Source organism: Tachypleus tridentatus, chromosome 4 (genome assembly GCF_004210375.1).
Source record: "Tachypleus tridentatus isolate NWPU-2018 chromosome 4, ASM421037v1, whole genome shotgun sequence".
Lineage (NCBI taxonomy): Eukaryota > Metazoa > Arthropoda > Merostomata > Xiphosura > Limulidae > Tachypleus > Tachypleus tridentatus.
In genome coordinates this window covers 55,088,946-55,105,688 of record NC_134828.1, presented here as the reverse complement: position 1 = coordinate 55,105,688, position 16,743 = coordinate 55,088,946, and the positions used below count along the sequence as shown (strand labels likewise).

General features: G+C 33.5%; 1 protein-coding gene across 3 annotated transcripts in view; it reads left to right on the top strand.

Moving 5' to 3' along the window:
• Nucleotides 1-16,743, top strand: part of LOC143249172 (uncharacterized) — a 49,971-nt gene that overhangs the window by 8,309 nt on the left and 24,919 nt on the right. For all 3 annotated transcript variants that reach the window (XR_013027616.1, XM_076498628.1, XM_076498627.1), the window contains exons 4-5: nucleotides 2,261-2,323; nucleotides 11,452-11,482. Coding sequence is in view for 2 of the 3 variants with exons in the window: in XM_076498628.1 (XP_076354743.1) it covers nucleotides 2,261-2,323; nucleotides 11,452-11,482 (94 nt within the window). In the remaining variant the exon portion in view is untranslated. The remainder of the gene's footprint in view (nucleotides 1-2,260; nucleotides 2,324-11,451; nucleotides 11,483-16,743) is intronic.

Here is a 16,743-nt window from a genome sequence, read left to right as displayed (position 1 = left end):
GGTAGTTTCTTCCCTAAATATGCTATTGTTAGGGACAGTTTTAAAACTTTATATTTGAACAGTGTAATGATTTTTATAAGATTAACTTGCCTTCTGGATTTTGAAAAGTTATATGCAACATGGCATGTATAAAAGCCATCTCATTTTGACAAAACATCTCTGTGGGGAGTCTACTAAAATACTTTTGTTAAACCCCACAGGCATCAGTTAAATTGAGTAAAATAATAGTTTATGAAGAATTTGAAAGTAAAATTCAAAATAAGCTATAAATTAAATCATACATACAAGAAAAATGCAACTATTGTAGTATATTTCTCTGAGGGCTTGAGAGGCATGTACATACTTCTGTTTAATTTTTAATTGTTTCATTGTACTGTGTGATGATGATAAGAGTTAGCGATATAGTAGAAAAAAATAAATATTTACTCTAAAATCTTCTAATATTCATTTATGAGATTATAGAAATGAAATCTCAAATCTGAGGGATAAAAATAGTATTTTTATTCTTCATATAAAAATCTTGAAGTTCAAATGTTCAAAGTGTAATAACAAAAACTACATTAAATAATGAATTTTGTATTAGGATTAGCAGGAGAAATCAAACTTGCATGCTTTATATTTCTGAAATTGTGTACTTTTAGGAATGTTTTTGTCAAATTGTAAACATTATTTTTGGAATGAAGTATGATTAGAGAAATATTACTAGTTTACCACTAGTCATATGGGTAAGGAATAGTGCATGTCAGTTTTTACATAATAATTAAGAAACTATAGATTAAAATTAGTTCTTGCTATTGGTTACAAACACATAATCAATTATGTACACATAGCCTGTAAATTGCAAGTCTTAAGTGCAGCAGGTTGGCATGGTTACTATCAGGGGAATATGTATTTCTTGTGTTCTTCTAAATTGACCCATATGAACTTGAATTTTGGATGGGCAGACAGCACTGTAGATATGGAATTTAGTATAGATATATTTGTGTTGTAATTCAAGCAATAGAGACACAAATCTAAGGTTTGTGAATGCTTGTATGTCATATGATAAAACTGAAAGGTTTCTTTTGAAATAAAGGAATTAAAGCTTATAAAACTTTATAATGTATATGATAACAGTAAGTTCATTGAAATACATTGATCGTAAAATGGTTTAATTAAATTTTGAATGTAAATATAAAATTTTGCAATATGCACAGAAAGGAGTTTAAATAAAGAGTGCTTGTAATTCTAAGGGTTAAAACATGACTCCTCATGAACAATTAATAAATGATGAATTTTATTTTGTTTATGAAATTTTATGAACAAACTTATGTGACTTTTAACATAGAAATATATGAGAAATCTGTTCAAGGAAAGCCAAGTTTCTGATACTTCATGGTACATAAACAAAACATGTTTATGGTAGTCTAGATTATATTCAAAGTGACTGGAGAAAGGGGAATTTTTAAATGTTTTTTCTGTATTTCCTGAACTGAGGTTTTATTAATTGGACAGCATCAAAGTGTAAAAGGTCAAACATATCTTTTTTGTTTGGTTTAGAAAATTGAATGTGAATGCAATTTCAAAAACTTGTCTGTTAAGTGTGCATTTCTTATCCATGAGTTCATGGTTCTTTCTACATTCTGTGGCAGTTGACCATGTAACCCCTTTAGACAAAATGCCACTAGACTTCATTGGTCTTGACTCAAAGAGTTCATGTTCTTACGAATGATTTATAAATTGTGCTTGAAGAGCTCGAGAGGGTTTACGTGTTTAGTACAGTTTTGTATTGTTCCTTGTAAATATGCATACTTTGTGTTTTTAATTAGTAAAGCACCATAGAAGATTTATTGTTAAAGCTATAAAACCTAAATGGGAGAGATAAGAGGGTAGGCACATGATAAAAGAGTAAATATTTGAAATCTTTCAATGTTTTAGTTTGAAATTAAGAAATTAATACTTACATAATATTAAAATTTGGCTCAAACTACATTTTGAAGCCAAGTGCATTGATATATTAATAATTAAGTTTGAATGCAATACTAATAAAATTTGATGTGCATTACAAGGTCTATCATATTGTCAGAACCTATATGCATGATGTTAAGTCTGAACCTCTGAGAAAGAATGTTTCACATGAGTATGTTTTACTTATGTATGACATGTTTCATGCACATTAGTTGTAAAAAAAAACTTAAGTCTTTATATGTGGAAACTACTCCATGAATTTCATTCTGCTGAGCTGTACAACTTTGCAACTTTAATTTACTTATTTTTGTAGGAGAATGCAGATGCTGGGGAGGAAGCACTAGAGTTATCTGTTGAAGATGAAGATAAGTTTGAGGTTAGTGATGCACTGTGTGTTATGATTTTATTAAGTGTATTCACTTTAAAAGCTTTTCCCAACTATTATGCAATGAAATAGTTTATTCAAAGAAGGCTATCAGAAAAGTAGTTTGAGGAGTGTTTTATTTCATAGTTAGTTTCATCATTTTTTCAGTGGACATTAGTCATTACTTTCCTATTATTTTATTATTGCTTCTTTATTAGCTGAAGCTTATTTGGTGCATAGTGAAAAAAAAGCTTTTCAGCATATCTGATTATTAATTATATATTTTCTTGTCTTTCCAAATTTCCACATAAGTATTAGGTTGTCCAGAAATAAATGTCATTTTTCAACTGTAAAGTTTATAAAAGTATAAACCAGTGTTGTAAAACATGCTTTAATTAAAGTAAGCATCATTTGCTTCAACACACTTTTGCCAATGTGTAACTATGCTGTTTATGCTTTTGCTGTAGAAACCAGATTTGAAAGGTCAATGGGCAATATAATTCTATCTTGCTCTCTGATGGCCAGGAAGTAGCTGATACCCAAAGCATTGCCGATACTCTCGGTTAAAGCTTTTGCCAGGTATCTAGCACTTCTTCTTCATCCTTCACTTTCTTAGCCATCAAGACTCAGGCAGAGCAAACACCTCCTATCTTTTCAAGCTGATTGTCTCTATGATTATAATGCTGGTGGAGCTTAAACTGGCCCTTCATTAGTCTGGCAGTACATCAGTTGGACCTGGTGATGTAAACTGTGAAATGTTGTACCATCTATCTCTTACTTCTTTTACTATTCTTCTGCTTATTTTTAACTGAATCTAGCAGGAAAATGTTTTTCTTGATGCCTGGCACCAGGCCATTGCCCAACTTTTCTCTAAGCCTGGGAAGGATCCCAAGATTCCTTCAAACTACCATCCAATTTCTTTGGCAAGCTGTCTTTGTAAGACCTTAAAGAGGATGGTTAATGCTCGTCTTGTTTGATTTGAGGCATCAAACAACCTCCTCTCGCCCACCCAGTGTGGGTTCTAACGAAAGCACTCCACCATGGACCACCTGATTCGACTTGAAACATCAATTAAAGAAGCCTTTCTCAAATGACAACATCTTGTATCATTATTTTTTAACATTGAGAAGGCTTATGATACAACATGGAGATATGGCATTTTGCGAGACCTCCATTTATATGGATTATTTAACCATTTGCCCATTTTTATTTAAAAATTTTTAATAAACAGGCAATTCAAAGTTTGTTTGGGTTTGACACTTTCTCATTCTTTTCTACAGGAACTTGGAGTCCCTCAAGTTATGTTTTGAGTATCACATTTTTCAGTATAAAGATTAATGCCATCACTGAACAACTCCCTCCTACTGTTACAAACAACTTTCATATCTCATGTCAGTCATCGAACATGAGCTATATTAAGCAACAGCTACACTGTCCTCAATGGCTTATTGAAGTGGACCACAGCAAACAGTTTTAATTTCTCTCTCTCTAAAGCCACTTGCATGCACTTTTGCCATTGGGTATTCACCCTGATCCTGAACTCTGTATTGGTGAAACAGAGTGCTTGTCGTACCTGAGACAATGTTCTTGGGGCTTATCAAGCAGCTATGAGTCAAATGTAAAAGAGCACTGAACATCCTCCATGTTCTCTCTTCCACCACTTGGGGAGCAGATTGATGTTCTGTGCTAAAGATATATCGTGCTCTTATTCAATAGAAACTAGACTATGGATCACTGGTCTATGGCTTTGGCAGGACCTTAGCCTTAAAGATGCTGGACCCCATTCATCATCAGGGACTTCAGCTCTGCACCAAGGCTTTCTGCACTTCCCCAGTTCAGAGCTTATACACAGTCTCATGAACCTCCTTTGCACCTCTGCCATTTGGAACTGTCCTTACTGTATGCTTCGAAATTTTATTCCTTACCAAAGCATGCCACGTGGGGTTGTGTTTTCCTTTCTCAGTGGGCTGTGCTTCTTCAGAACAGATGATCTGCCATTGCTTCTTTGGGTCTTTGTATTCAGGCACAGTTGGATGAATTGGATATGTCCTTAGATAACATTGCTGTATCCACTGGTCAGCCCATCCCACCATGACTTCTTATAGTCCCCAAATGTAACCTGTCTTTAATCATCTGAGAAAAGCAGACACTTCTGATAGGAAATACTGTCTATTATTTGCTGAATATCTATTGAACCATCCTTCCATTCCTATTTATACAGATGCATCGAAATCAGGTGACTGTGTGGGCTTTGCTATGGTTTGTTATGGTTCAGTGGTTGCACGGAGAATCCTCGTTATAGCTTCTGTGCTCACTGCTGAACTGTATGCCATTTCTCTTGCCCTGGATCACATAGAAGCTAAGCAGTACTCAAATTGCACTATTTATACTGACTCGCTTAGTTCTCTGCTGGCCCTGGAATTGCTTCATGTTCTCACTCTGTTCTTGCTGATATTCAAAACTGACTGGTCCATTTCTCTTTCACATCTACTTCCATCCAGTTTTTCTGGATACTGGGCCCTGGGCTTCCACTAGAAAAATAACTATCTTAGCCACAATTTTAGGTCACCAAAAATTGTTGTGGTGGGTGACTTTTAATATGCATCAATTCCATCCAATAAAAAATAGTTGTAATTATGTGAAAATCTACAATACATTAAGTTTTGTACTATTTTTTTTATTCCCCAGCAATCTTCCCCACCAAAAAAAACCAAAATAAACATGATAAAGAGGAAAATAAAGAGGAGATACATTTCTTAAAATAACACAAACAAAAAAAATGACTTAAAACTAGAATATGGTAGCATGACTAGTAAGTAGATAAATCCAATGGCAGCTCTCTCTTCAGCCAAATCATTCTCAACAGAAGATCAGTAGAAGTTGACACCTGAGGTTCTGAAGCACATTTCTTCAACAGGGATTGGTGCCCACGTCTGTCTTTGTGAGTGACCCAGTATCTGAATGCAGAGTCAAAGTTAAAATGATCTAAAGGTTTGAACTTCATGGATAAGTTCAGTAACATTTCTGTCTTGGCCACAGACAAGACTGCTCTTGGCATCTGTTTTGATGCTGTTGTACCTGCTAATTTCCTGCTTACAGTCAACAGATGTAACTGGAATTATTAATCCACTTGCTGCAAGCTGAGACAGATTTGGAAAAGTTTGACAGGTCTGGTGGATGTATTCCTTGTAGAAGCTCTTCATGTTTCTGTTTTTGTGAGCATCCTGTTCCATTATTAGCAGACATTCAGTCAGTGCCTCATCCTTATTGACGAAAGAAGAGAAGTGCTGGATGAATTTCTTTAGATCATCCTCATCAGATACTGCTCTGCTGTGACATGGGCTAAATATTGAAAAAAATGACAATGTTAGTGTCTGGGAATGCTACTTGTAGTCTTGTGACCACCTCTTCAACAAATGACTCAGCAGCTGATCTGTACTTTTCATGTTGTTTATCAATATCTTTGATGTCATGGCGTCTGTAAGAAGTGTAACCACTGGTATCAGGAGCTTGTGGGAGTTACTTCAGTGCAGTCTGTGTGTAAGGACCAGGGATGTGTACCAGCGACTGAATTGACAGAATTGACCCATTATTAATTGCTTTAGCTTGATTTATAAGATAAATCAGCTCTCTGTAGAGATCTTGACAAAAGTCCAAGAATGCTAACAGCGTCAACCGAAAAATGTCAACCAAATCATGACAAAGCTGTAACAAGGCTTGGCCCAGAGTACCATGTTCCATTGGTATGACCTGCAGGCAGCTTATCACAGATGCAATACAGTTGACTAGTGCTTTGACGGAATCACTAAAAGAGAGCCATCATGTGAAGAACACTTGCTTGATTTTGTTGCTTTTCTCTCCATGCAATGCTTTGCTCTCTTCCAGAACCCAACACAACGTGGGAGAATATTTCAGGCTTTTTGCAAACTGATTTAAAATTGAAATGTACTTTACAAGGTATGGCACCTGGTTTGCTGCCTTTTCAGCTGCCAACTGTAATCTGTGTGCCAAACAATGACTTGTTATTATCCAGGGGCATTCCTCCTTAAAGTTTGTAGCAACACCTGTTTTTATTCCCACCATGACATATGCACCATCAGTTGCAAGTCCAACCAAGTCAACATCAAACAATCCTCGATCTGCCATGACTGAGCACATTGTGTTGTAGATAGAATCAGCCCAGTGTTGGTCAGCTCATGCACAGCAAGGAATCATTTTGTAACCTCACATAATGATGAAAGATATCTGATATAAATTATCAGTATAGAGGTGTTTCCTGCATCAGTTTCTTCAAGAGCAAAAAATGGGAAAGGTGATGCTTAAAAGTCTGCCTGCATTTCATCCTGAACTACATCATTTAGGGCACTGTACATATCATCCAGAGACTGGCTGTGGGTGTATATGAAGCTCTCTGTTCCACTTTGTGACTGTGTCTGTAGTTTCTTTAGAGAGGTCACTCCCAGTTAAAAAATATATAAGAACTTGTGTTTTGAAATAAGACCACCAATTAAAGTAATAAACAAAGATATTTGGAAGAGTTGGCTAGCTACATAATTTTTGATAGATATTTTCAAAATGTTTCACTTTTATTAAATTGTCAAATTGCCTTTTGTTTTAAGAAAATACTGTAGAAAACAAAGTATCTTATTAATACTAGAATGAAGAATATTCTTACATTGAATACTTGCAGTGAAAGGAGGGAATGAAACTTCACAGTTAGGATGGCTTCCTTTGCTTGTACAAGTAATGTGGCCATCTGTGCCTGAATGCCATCTTTACACCCCACATACACATTCACAGCAGCAGTTGACATGTCCTTCTTCAAAACTTGTGATGCAACTGCACTGTGATGATCTTTTGATTCTGCATGCTTCATGAAGTTGTCTTTTTTAGGCTTAGTCACAGTTTTCCCAGTGGTAGCTTAAATATTTGTCTTTTTGTTGTCCCTGCATAATTTGCAATGAAATGTATTTTGTTGGGAAACATATTCCAGCCAAGGAAACTGTGAAAACCAAGTTTCTTTAACAACTCTGTGAAAATTACAGGTATATTTTTTTTTCACACTGACAGTCTGATCACTGCTGCAAGCTTCAGTTTCTTCAGAGCTGTCTTTTCTTTTGGAAGTGGATTTCCCACCATCAGTTGATGTTATTGCTTCGACCTTCTTTTGAAAAAAACTTTATATATCTTACTGTTTTTACATCTTTTTATCTGGTCTAGGAGTTGTCAGGATCTCAATTCAAACACATGTCAAATGAAACTTGGGATTTCCACTTTGATACAGACCATATGTTGGTTTGACAAAAGTCAGGTTTTCACTGATTACTGTTTGTGAACCACGGGCAGAATCAAACCTGTTGCATAAGAAATGAAAATAAAAGAAATCATTAGCACAGCTGAGTAATAATTTTTCAGTTGTCATTTGCCTGAAATCATAAAAATACATATATAAAGAAAACATAGATTACAACCAGTGGTAGTTTTTTAAAGACGTTTCTTGTTTCTTTAACTCGCTGGGGGTCTGGTCATTTGTCATCATTAATGGCATGGATGGTGATAAAACCCATGAAAGTTGTTAAGACTGAAACTTGAGCAGAATAAATAAAGGAAAACCATCCATGACCAAAAAATTATTTTTTGCTACTGTGGCGAAACCAGCACTAGATTGTTTAGCCACAGGCTGTTTCTTTTCACCAATGGCGATGTGGCTTATGGCTAATGGGAATGGGTTTGCCGACACTGTAACTAAATCTGTCTGCTTTGGCACTGTCACTGCTGTGCCTGTTCCATACGTGGATTATGGTCCTGTATTCAAGGCTCGGCTCCATGCTAGTTGGCAGTCGACTTGGAGAGAGCAACGTGAAAACAAGCTTTTGCAAATAAAACCCTCTATTGGACTCTGGCCGTCTTGCTTCCATAAGTATCAGGAAGAGGAAGTTGATGTAACTAGAATATGCATTAGTCACAGTTTTTTTAACTCATTGTTTTCTTTTATCTGGCATTGATGCACCAGTGTGTTGTCTGTGTAACACTCAGGTCACAGTAAGGGACGTTGTACTGTGTTGCTGTCATTATGACTCTCAACAATGGCACCATTTTAAACATGTTTTGTCCCAAGGTTTATCCGTAACATTAGACAGTGTTATTGGCGATGGTGACCTTAGAAATGTTTTTAGTTTTTTTTTTAAGGACATTAATGTTTTTATTGCTATACAAGTTTTTTTTAATTTATACATTAGACCTTTTTTACTGTAATTCCCTTTTAAGAATCAAAGTATGTTTAGTTTGGTTTGACATTAGAAAATGGCTGTAATGTCAAATAACTAGAAACCAAGCCTGGAAAGGCCAACTTCAGGTGATAGATGCTGCTGTTTGAACTACCTGTTAGTCATCCTGGAGAGTTATAATACTTAAAATTTTACTACAAGTCTTTTAAAACTTGTATTACTTTACTTTCTGAAAATGGCCATAATGTCAAATAACTTGAAACCAGGATTGGAAAGGCCAACTTCAGGTGACTAATGCTGTTTTTTTAACTTACTTGTTAATAATCCTGGCGAGTTGTGATAATTACAATTATGCTACAGAAAGTTCTTTATAACTTGTACGACTGTAGTTTTTCTCTTAACGTTGTAAACTAGATGTAAACATTTGATTTAATGCTATTTGTTTTTAATTAAAAAAAATATACTTTGCCTTGCTTTACCTTAATTTCCTTTCATGAATTTTAATAATTTTATTTTAATTTTAATTTTTTACAGGATGTTTGGTGCAGATAGCCTGGTTGCTTTGTGCCATAAAACTTCAAACTGACCATCTGTCTTTCCAGTTGGACTCAGGTGGTTGGCGATGTTTGATTTCTTTGTGTCTAGCTTTTCTGCAAACTCAAGTACTGTCATGCAAATGTCTTTTTGATCTGCTTCTCTTAATGTGTTTTCATTTAAGGATGGCTTCCTTTCATCTCAGTGTCGAAACCTTTGGAACCAACTCTGAACTGTACGTTCAGTAACAGATCCATGGCTGAATGTCTGGTTGATGTTCCATGTAGTTTTGGTAGCTTTTTGTCCAAATTGGAAGTCATAGAAGAAAATCGTTGGAAAGATCATACTGAGTAGAGTTGAAACAGCAGACAATTAAGAATCCTCAATCAGTGATGTCGAGAAAACCCACTTGTAGAAAAATATATTTGTAAAAACGGGACGTTTGGGTTGAGAAAATATTTTACGTAGAGGAGTGAACAACGTTTTGACCTTTTCCGGTCATCATCAGGTTCACAAAGAAAAGAGAGGTAACTGACCGGAAGCTGACCACATGTTTGAAAGGGGTTGTGTAATGAGTGTCGAAATGTAGAGGGCGGGCTTAGATGTTGAATATACAATTTTATATTATTTATTTTATTATTATTATTTATTATATTATTTTCTAATATAGATATATAAAAGTGTTCCTTTGTATTGGTTTTATAATATTGGTTTAATTGTATTAATAATACAAAGGAACACCTTTATATTTATATTAAAATATAATATGATAAATAATAATAATAAAAAATAAAATAAATAATATAAAATTGTATATTCAATATCTAAGCCCGCCCTCTACATTCCGACACTCATTACACAACCCCTTTCAAACATGTGGTCAGCTTCCAGTCTGTCACCTCTCTTTCTTTGTAAACCTGATGATGACCGAAGAAGGTTGAAACGTTGTTCACTCCTCTATGTAAAATATTTTCTCAACCCAAACGAGCCGTTTTTACAAATATAATTAAAAATCCTTGTAAATGACGAATATTGGATTAAACCAACCAACCAATGATGAGTTACTTAATATTCAGCTTCTAAGTGTCATCATAAGAATTCTGACATTTATTTCTGATCAACCTATTAGTAATTTTGTTGGGTAATCTTTTCTTTTGGAAGAATTGCCTTGTGATGTTTTTTCTTCATTTGCTTATAGAGAAATGTTTAGAAAGAAAAAAAATGTTATAAGATAAATTTATCATGCATATCTTCCATTTCATGTTTAAAATGTTTTTACAGTAAATTGTAGTTTTTATTTCCCTGAAACCCCTCACACCATTACAGTAATGTTGTCTGCCAGTCAGTAGACACTAAAATGAAATCAACATGAGGAACACTTATTTTTGCAGTCTTTATTATTATGACATTAGTAAAATGTGGGCATACCATGAATCACAAGAATTATGCAATCTATATACTAGAACACTGTGACATGAGAAGTTCAAAACAAGAAATATAAATATTTGTTACACTTTATTTTGGTCTTTATTCTTTAAACAGAATAATATTGGGAATCCTCTAACAGTACATCTAACACAATTAAATATTTGACATATTTATTTATGCTGATCCCAAAGAATGTCTGTATGTCTGTTCATGAGTTTTCATTTAGTGTAGAATTTAACCTTTTTGCTGAGGCAGAGCTTGATTTTATTGCCATATGAGATGACTAAAAATTATTTGGAGGACCATTTTAACCTGTGTTACCAAAGGATGACTAGCACCTTGGAACAGACCTTTACTCAAATGCTTAAAACACCACTGTAGTCTACTGTACAGTGCCTACACTGCACATGTAATGTTTACGCTGATCCTTGATCAAAATCATTGGTAAATTCCCTAATTATGAACTCAAATTTGAACTCCCACAAAAATATATTGCATTTAATTTTTTTATTGATAAATGATAGTTCTTTGTACACTTTGATTTTATGATTGGCTAATAATGTTGTTTTAGTCATTAAACCAACATTATATAAATATTGTCATAATTGGATCTGTTTTGAAGGTTTATTAATCTTTTACAACCTTTACAAACTCTTGAACAATCTCAGATACAGGTCAGGTTGTGCAAAGTGACCACCTGGGATTTTGCTTGAAATCAAACCTTGTTGAAACTTGATATTTTTTACTAAAGGAGTTTGGAAGAATTTAGTGTTTTAAAATATTGACTGGATAATGTATATTTTATAAGCTTGTTATGTTATAAACTCAGTAGAAAAATGTAAGGCTTTTTTATATTGGCTAAGGTTTACTCATTCAAATATGAACACGATCAAGCAATTTTACCTTAAGCCTTTCTTATGTTATTCTCTTGTTTTTTTATTCCTTGTCCAGGATGAAAACAGTATGGATATAAAATCCAGAGGTGAGATGTCTCATTTATTGATATTTTTTATGTGTACTTTTTCATCATGTAAAAACACTTACAGGGAATCTATGTTGCATTAGGTATAAAAGCAAAAATAAAGAACTTTAAATCTTAGGTGCTATTGAACTTTTTTTTTTTGTCATTATAAAACATGCTTTTCTGTGTGTCTATAAGATTAAGCAAAGTTTTTCATTCATATTCCTTGTGGTGATGTTATTTTTATAAACCAGAGGTAATGCAAGATAGTTATTGTGTGAAGTTTCTTGCATATGTGGTTTATTTTACATCATCCTGAATACACATGAGGACTAACTGAAAGATCCTGTTTTGCTCTGAATAACCTTGACTGATGAAAACTGCAGACCTTTTCTTTATCCTAAAAGAATTTCACCAAGAAGTTCAGTTCTTTCATATGAGTAAAAAAAATGAGCAAGACATCCTTGAGTTTTGAGATACAAATGTTCTTTCAGGCAAAGGAAGTAGAAGTTTGACCATCTACAAACAAAAGTTGTGCTTGGATTTCTGAAATTTATAAAATTAAATCTGGAGATGTGTTTCTAGCTGCTTTATAGTTGCCTCTTTCAGTTTTTCCATCTTCTTTTATAATGGTAGCCAAATTATTATATCTTATTGTCAGTCCTCCCACCAGTCCTATATTTTGGCCTGAAATTGTTAATTTTTCTTATAAATTTCTGCAATTGGTATTTCCTTCCTTATGTTATTGCCCCACATTTTTTTTATGGTAAAAGGTACACTGGACTTTATGTGGCAGTGCTTCTTAGGACACTGAATTTCAGTTTCACACTTATTATTTTTTTACCTTAAGCACAAAATGTAATTTTTCTTTCCAAAACTTATCATTGTTAAAATATTAAGTGGTTTTAAGCTTACATTCCAGATCTACAGGCATGAAGTCAGAAGGTGCTGGCAGAACATGAAGAAAGTATATGTTGGCTTATCATTGGATAACAGATCACTTCGGGGGCCCAAATGAAGGATAAATGCAGTTACTTGAAACTAATGTATATTCCTAACGAAAGGGTAAACTCATGTTCTTTCAAAAAAGGAAAGATTAGCAGGGGTGTGCAAAATAGATTCTTTAAGTTCAATTTTACTTTGATTATGAAACTGCTTAACTAACTTCACAGTTATAATTTTAAATGACTTTAGATCTGAGCCATTTTCCATTTTCGATTTGAAACTATACATACTTGACCCTTAGCCAGAAAGTTGATTAAACCAAGAAAACTTAAAATTACATCTGCACAAAGTTATAAAATAAGTCTTGAATATAATGATGAAGAATGTTTTGAATGGTCTTTTATATATTTTAGCTGTTTCTTACACTAAACCTAAAATGAACAGTTTTGTGTGCTTTTTTAGCTCATCAACAAATGATGACTCATGAGAGTTTACACAGAACTACATGACATAATGAGGACTTGTAATAGAATCTTCCTGGAGAAAATTCCCGGGAATTCTTTTGTCACCTACTAAGAATTTAAAGTTGGAAGGCATTCATGTATTGATCACTTAGAAACAGCTGGCCCTTAAAATATATGAGAGTATTTAAAAATGTAGCACATAATGTTTGGATGTCTTTAACTTGTGTCCTTAAATGATACATTAAAAACTTTCTGCTATTTGTTATGAAAAATAGTTGGTTATGTCTAATGAAATTGACTAGGATACCTGACATTAAACTGGTTAGTGTTTCAGTTGGGATTGGTTTGGTAGAGTTGCAAATGTAAGTTGGTCCATAGGCATATTTTAGGTTATCCAAATTTATGCTTATATCATTGTCCTGCCAGCATTCTTCTACTGTGCCCATGAGAATAGAAATCTGTTGCAATGTGAAAACATGACTGAGTAAGGTGTCCAGACATTATTAGTTACAAGAACTTCTCTATACTACAGGTAAGTTTCTCATTTTGTTGTTTTTCTTTCTAAATAACATGCACTTTATTTGACTTTTTTTTTTTACTGTATTCCCCCTGTATTTAACCCTTGTTTTGTGTAGAATCTGGTGGGAGGCCTGTATTATGCTAGCTTTTTGATTCCTTGTAACTGATAAATGTCGTGAAGGACTAACTTTTTATTTTACACCAAACTTTTAGTATATAATTGAAAAGCACTTTAAACTGTAAATAAACATTTTGAATTTAATTTTTATTGTAGTTTACATTATTATAGTCTGATATTTGCTTATTAAAATTTTTACAGGTCAGGGGTGGACAATTTTACTATAAACAATTAATACATTTTTTGTCCTAAACTACACATCAGTATGCTTAACCTTTTCTAGTATTGTAGGATCATTGCTATTTTCCAAACTACTACTCATTATAGAATTTTTCTAATCTCAAATTTTTTTTTTCTACAATGAATGTAGTATTTAAGAGTTAATTATAGTTGTTTTTGTTGACAGCTTTAGGCCTTTTAAATTTGAGCCGTGTGTAACTACTACTACAAGTAATAAATCTGTAGCTTAAATACAGAAAGTTTAGGGTAAACAAAATTTCAGTCTCCATTGTGAATGCCTAACTTCTGTTTCTCATTTGTTCCATTAGTATAGTATTGTTGGCTGCTTGATTGACTGTTGCACTTACTGTTGTTTCTTATCCAAATATGTGATTCTAGAAAGAGTTTAAATTGTATTTAGGTTTTACTTTATATTTTAGTTAATTGTGTATTAATTATGATTTGAAATAATGCAGAGTTAAAAGGTTTAAATATATTTTTAAAGGTACATCATACTTTGCTTCTGTTCTCAAGGCTTATAATATTATGTGCTTAATGAACATTTTGCTGAAGGGTTGCATGTCTCTGAAAGAAACTGTAATATGTCTCAAGGGTACCATTGCTATGTGTTGATATGAATAATAAGTGGTAAGGGAAAGGAAAGGAAAGTAAAGCATTAAAAATTAACTATATGTCAAAGGAGAAGACTTGAAATTATGAACTTAGGAAAAGAAAAAAATCTTTGAAGATATTCTACAAAAAATTGAAAGTAAGAGTTTTTGTTGTTTCTTTCCCTAATTTTAATTATTTCATTGCATAGTGCAGTGATGGATATAGGCATAGTTGGTGATATGGTGAAAAAATGAGAAATAAAACATCAACATTTTCCTTAACTTTTGACACCCTTTTAGGAGGTTCTAGACATTAGGCAAATAAAAACTGTAAGATGAAGGAAAGTATTTTTCTACTTAAAATGAAAATAACCTTGCACTCAATTTGTTAATAGCTTGAATACAAGTAACAACAATGGAAAAAGTAACATTTTTAATAAAAGCACTTAATTCTAGCAAGCGTGCCATTTTTCCGCTGAAACGCAGATTTCCGCAGTTTTCAAACGGCCAACGATCACCCACAAGATTCGTGTAAATTCGAGGAGAAAATATGAGCGATTTGGGGGCCGGGTAGGTGGTTTTTGAGGAGAAATCGAATTTTTTCAATGTTTATTGCAGAAAAAAAATAAATCTGATCACCATCTTGGAGGCAGTCTCGTTTCGTCTTGTTGCAGGTCTCGTGGTCTGGTATCGTGTGCATACAAGACGATAAAATATTCTCTATGCTCCAAAGAAACAACAGCGATTGAAATGTTTAAAAGGAAAGATGTTCGTTTTGATCCTGTAGACAAGAGAATGTGTAAGGACATTAGATCAGCAGCTTCAAAGTATACCTCAAAGCTGAGGGAGAATCAGAAGAAAAGGGCAGAAAAGCTTGAAGCCTATGGTTCTGTGAAATCTGGCCCAGCCACCTTGGCTAAAGAAAAAGTCCAGAAAGCTGCAGAGGCACAGAGAGCTGCCCATTCAGAGAAGGAAAGAAAAAAAGCTCGGAAGAGAGCACTGGAAACCCTTGTCTCGAAAAAGAGGAAAGTAGCCAAGATTGATTAAAGGAAATTAAGTGATTTGAAATTTGACTGTAATTTATGCAGCAGAGCAGAAGTTGATATCAGTGACTGAAAAACATTTTATTATTATCTGCAGCATACAGTGCCAGTGGTTTATTTTGAAGCAATGTCAAAGCTTTCATTGATTTGCTGTTTCAGTTTGTATTGTGAAAGAATGAAAAATATACTGATATTGAGGTACCAGTAATTTACTGACAAGATTGTATAGATGAACAAGTTTTACTGTAGGTAGTCATGTAGAGTAATTTTAAGTAATTTGAAATTTTAATGGAATACATGCAGCAGAGCAGTAGTTGTTGATATCAGTGACTGTACAAAATTTAATTTCTGAGGCATATCACTGATATTGGTAGTTTAATATTGAACCATATCAGTAGTTGAATTTTTAAGCAATGTCATAGCTTTCCTTCATATGCTGTTTTAGTTTGTATTGTCAATTTGTGAAAGAATGGAAAATTCACTGACATTAAGGTACCAGTAGTATAATGACAAGATTGCATAGATGAACAATTTGAACTGTAGGTAGTCATGATTAGTCAAAAGAGTAATTTTATGTGATTTGAAAATTGTATGGAATATATGCAGCAGAGAAGTAGTTATTGGCAATGGCTGTAAAACATTTAATTGGCAGCATACCAGTAGTTGATGATGATGATGTTATTGATGACAAAAAGGATAATAATGAAATGATTTGTATTTGAAATATTTACTGAGTTATTTTGGCTTTATTAACTCATATTACTAATATATTTTGATTTAGAAAAACATTAAACTGAATAAATAGCAAATAAACAATCTTAAATTTCATTTATTTACTTTTTATTTTATTTGTTAATTTTAGATATTTTGATATATCTTCTAAAAAATGAATGCAAATTAAAAGAATAAATCAATCTGCTAAAAACTGTAAATGAAAGTTATAGTTAGTCTGCCCCCACACCCCCCTAGTCAGGTGCGGCTGTGCCGTGCTGTGGCGCTAGGCTATATACCTTTTCCTCTTTTTTTCATAAATGTCATTGGCATGCCTGTTCTAGAGCCATCATTATTTGTAAACAAAATACTTTTGATTGTTAATAAAATCTTGTCATCCCTTTATAGAAATCTCTAAGCTAGTTACTGCATGTATTGTTGTACAAGTGGAATTTGCTAAGTGATTTCTGCAAATTGCCTGAGTGTAATGCAAAAGGAATAAATATGCACAGAATTTTTGTGAGCTGGACAGCACACCTACATTCAATTACTGGAGTCAGACCATACCTTATACAATGAATCAGCATTCAATTGGTTAAAACTTAAGTGCCAAGCTTTGAATTTATAATCCAGGGTTTGAGGCATGGTTTAA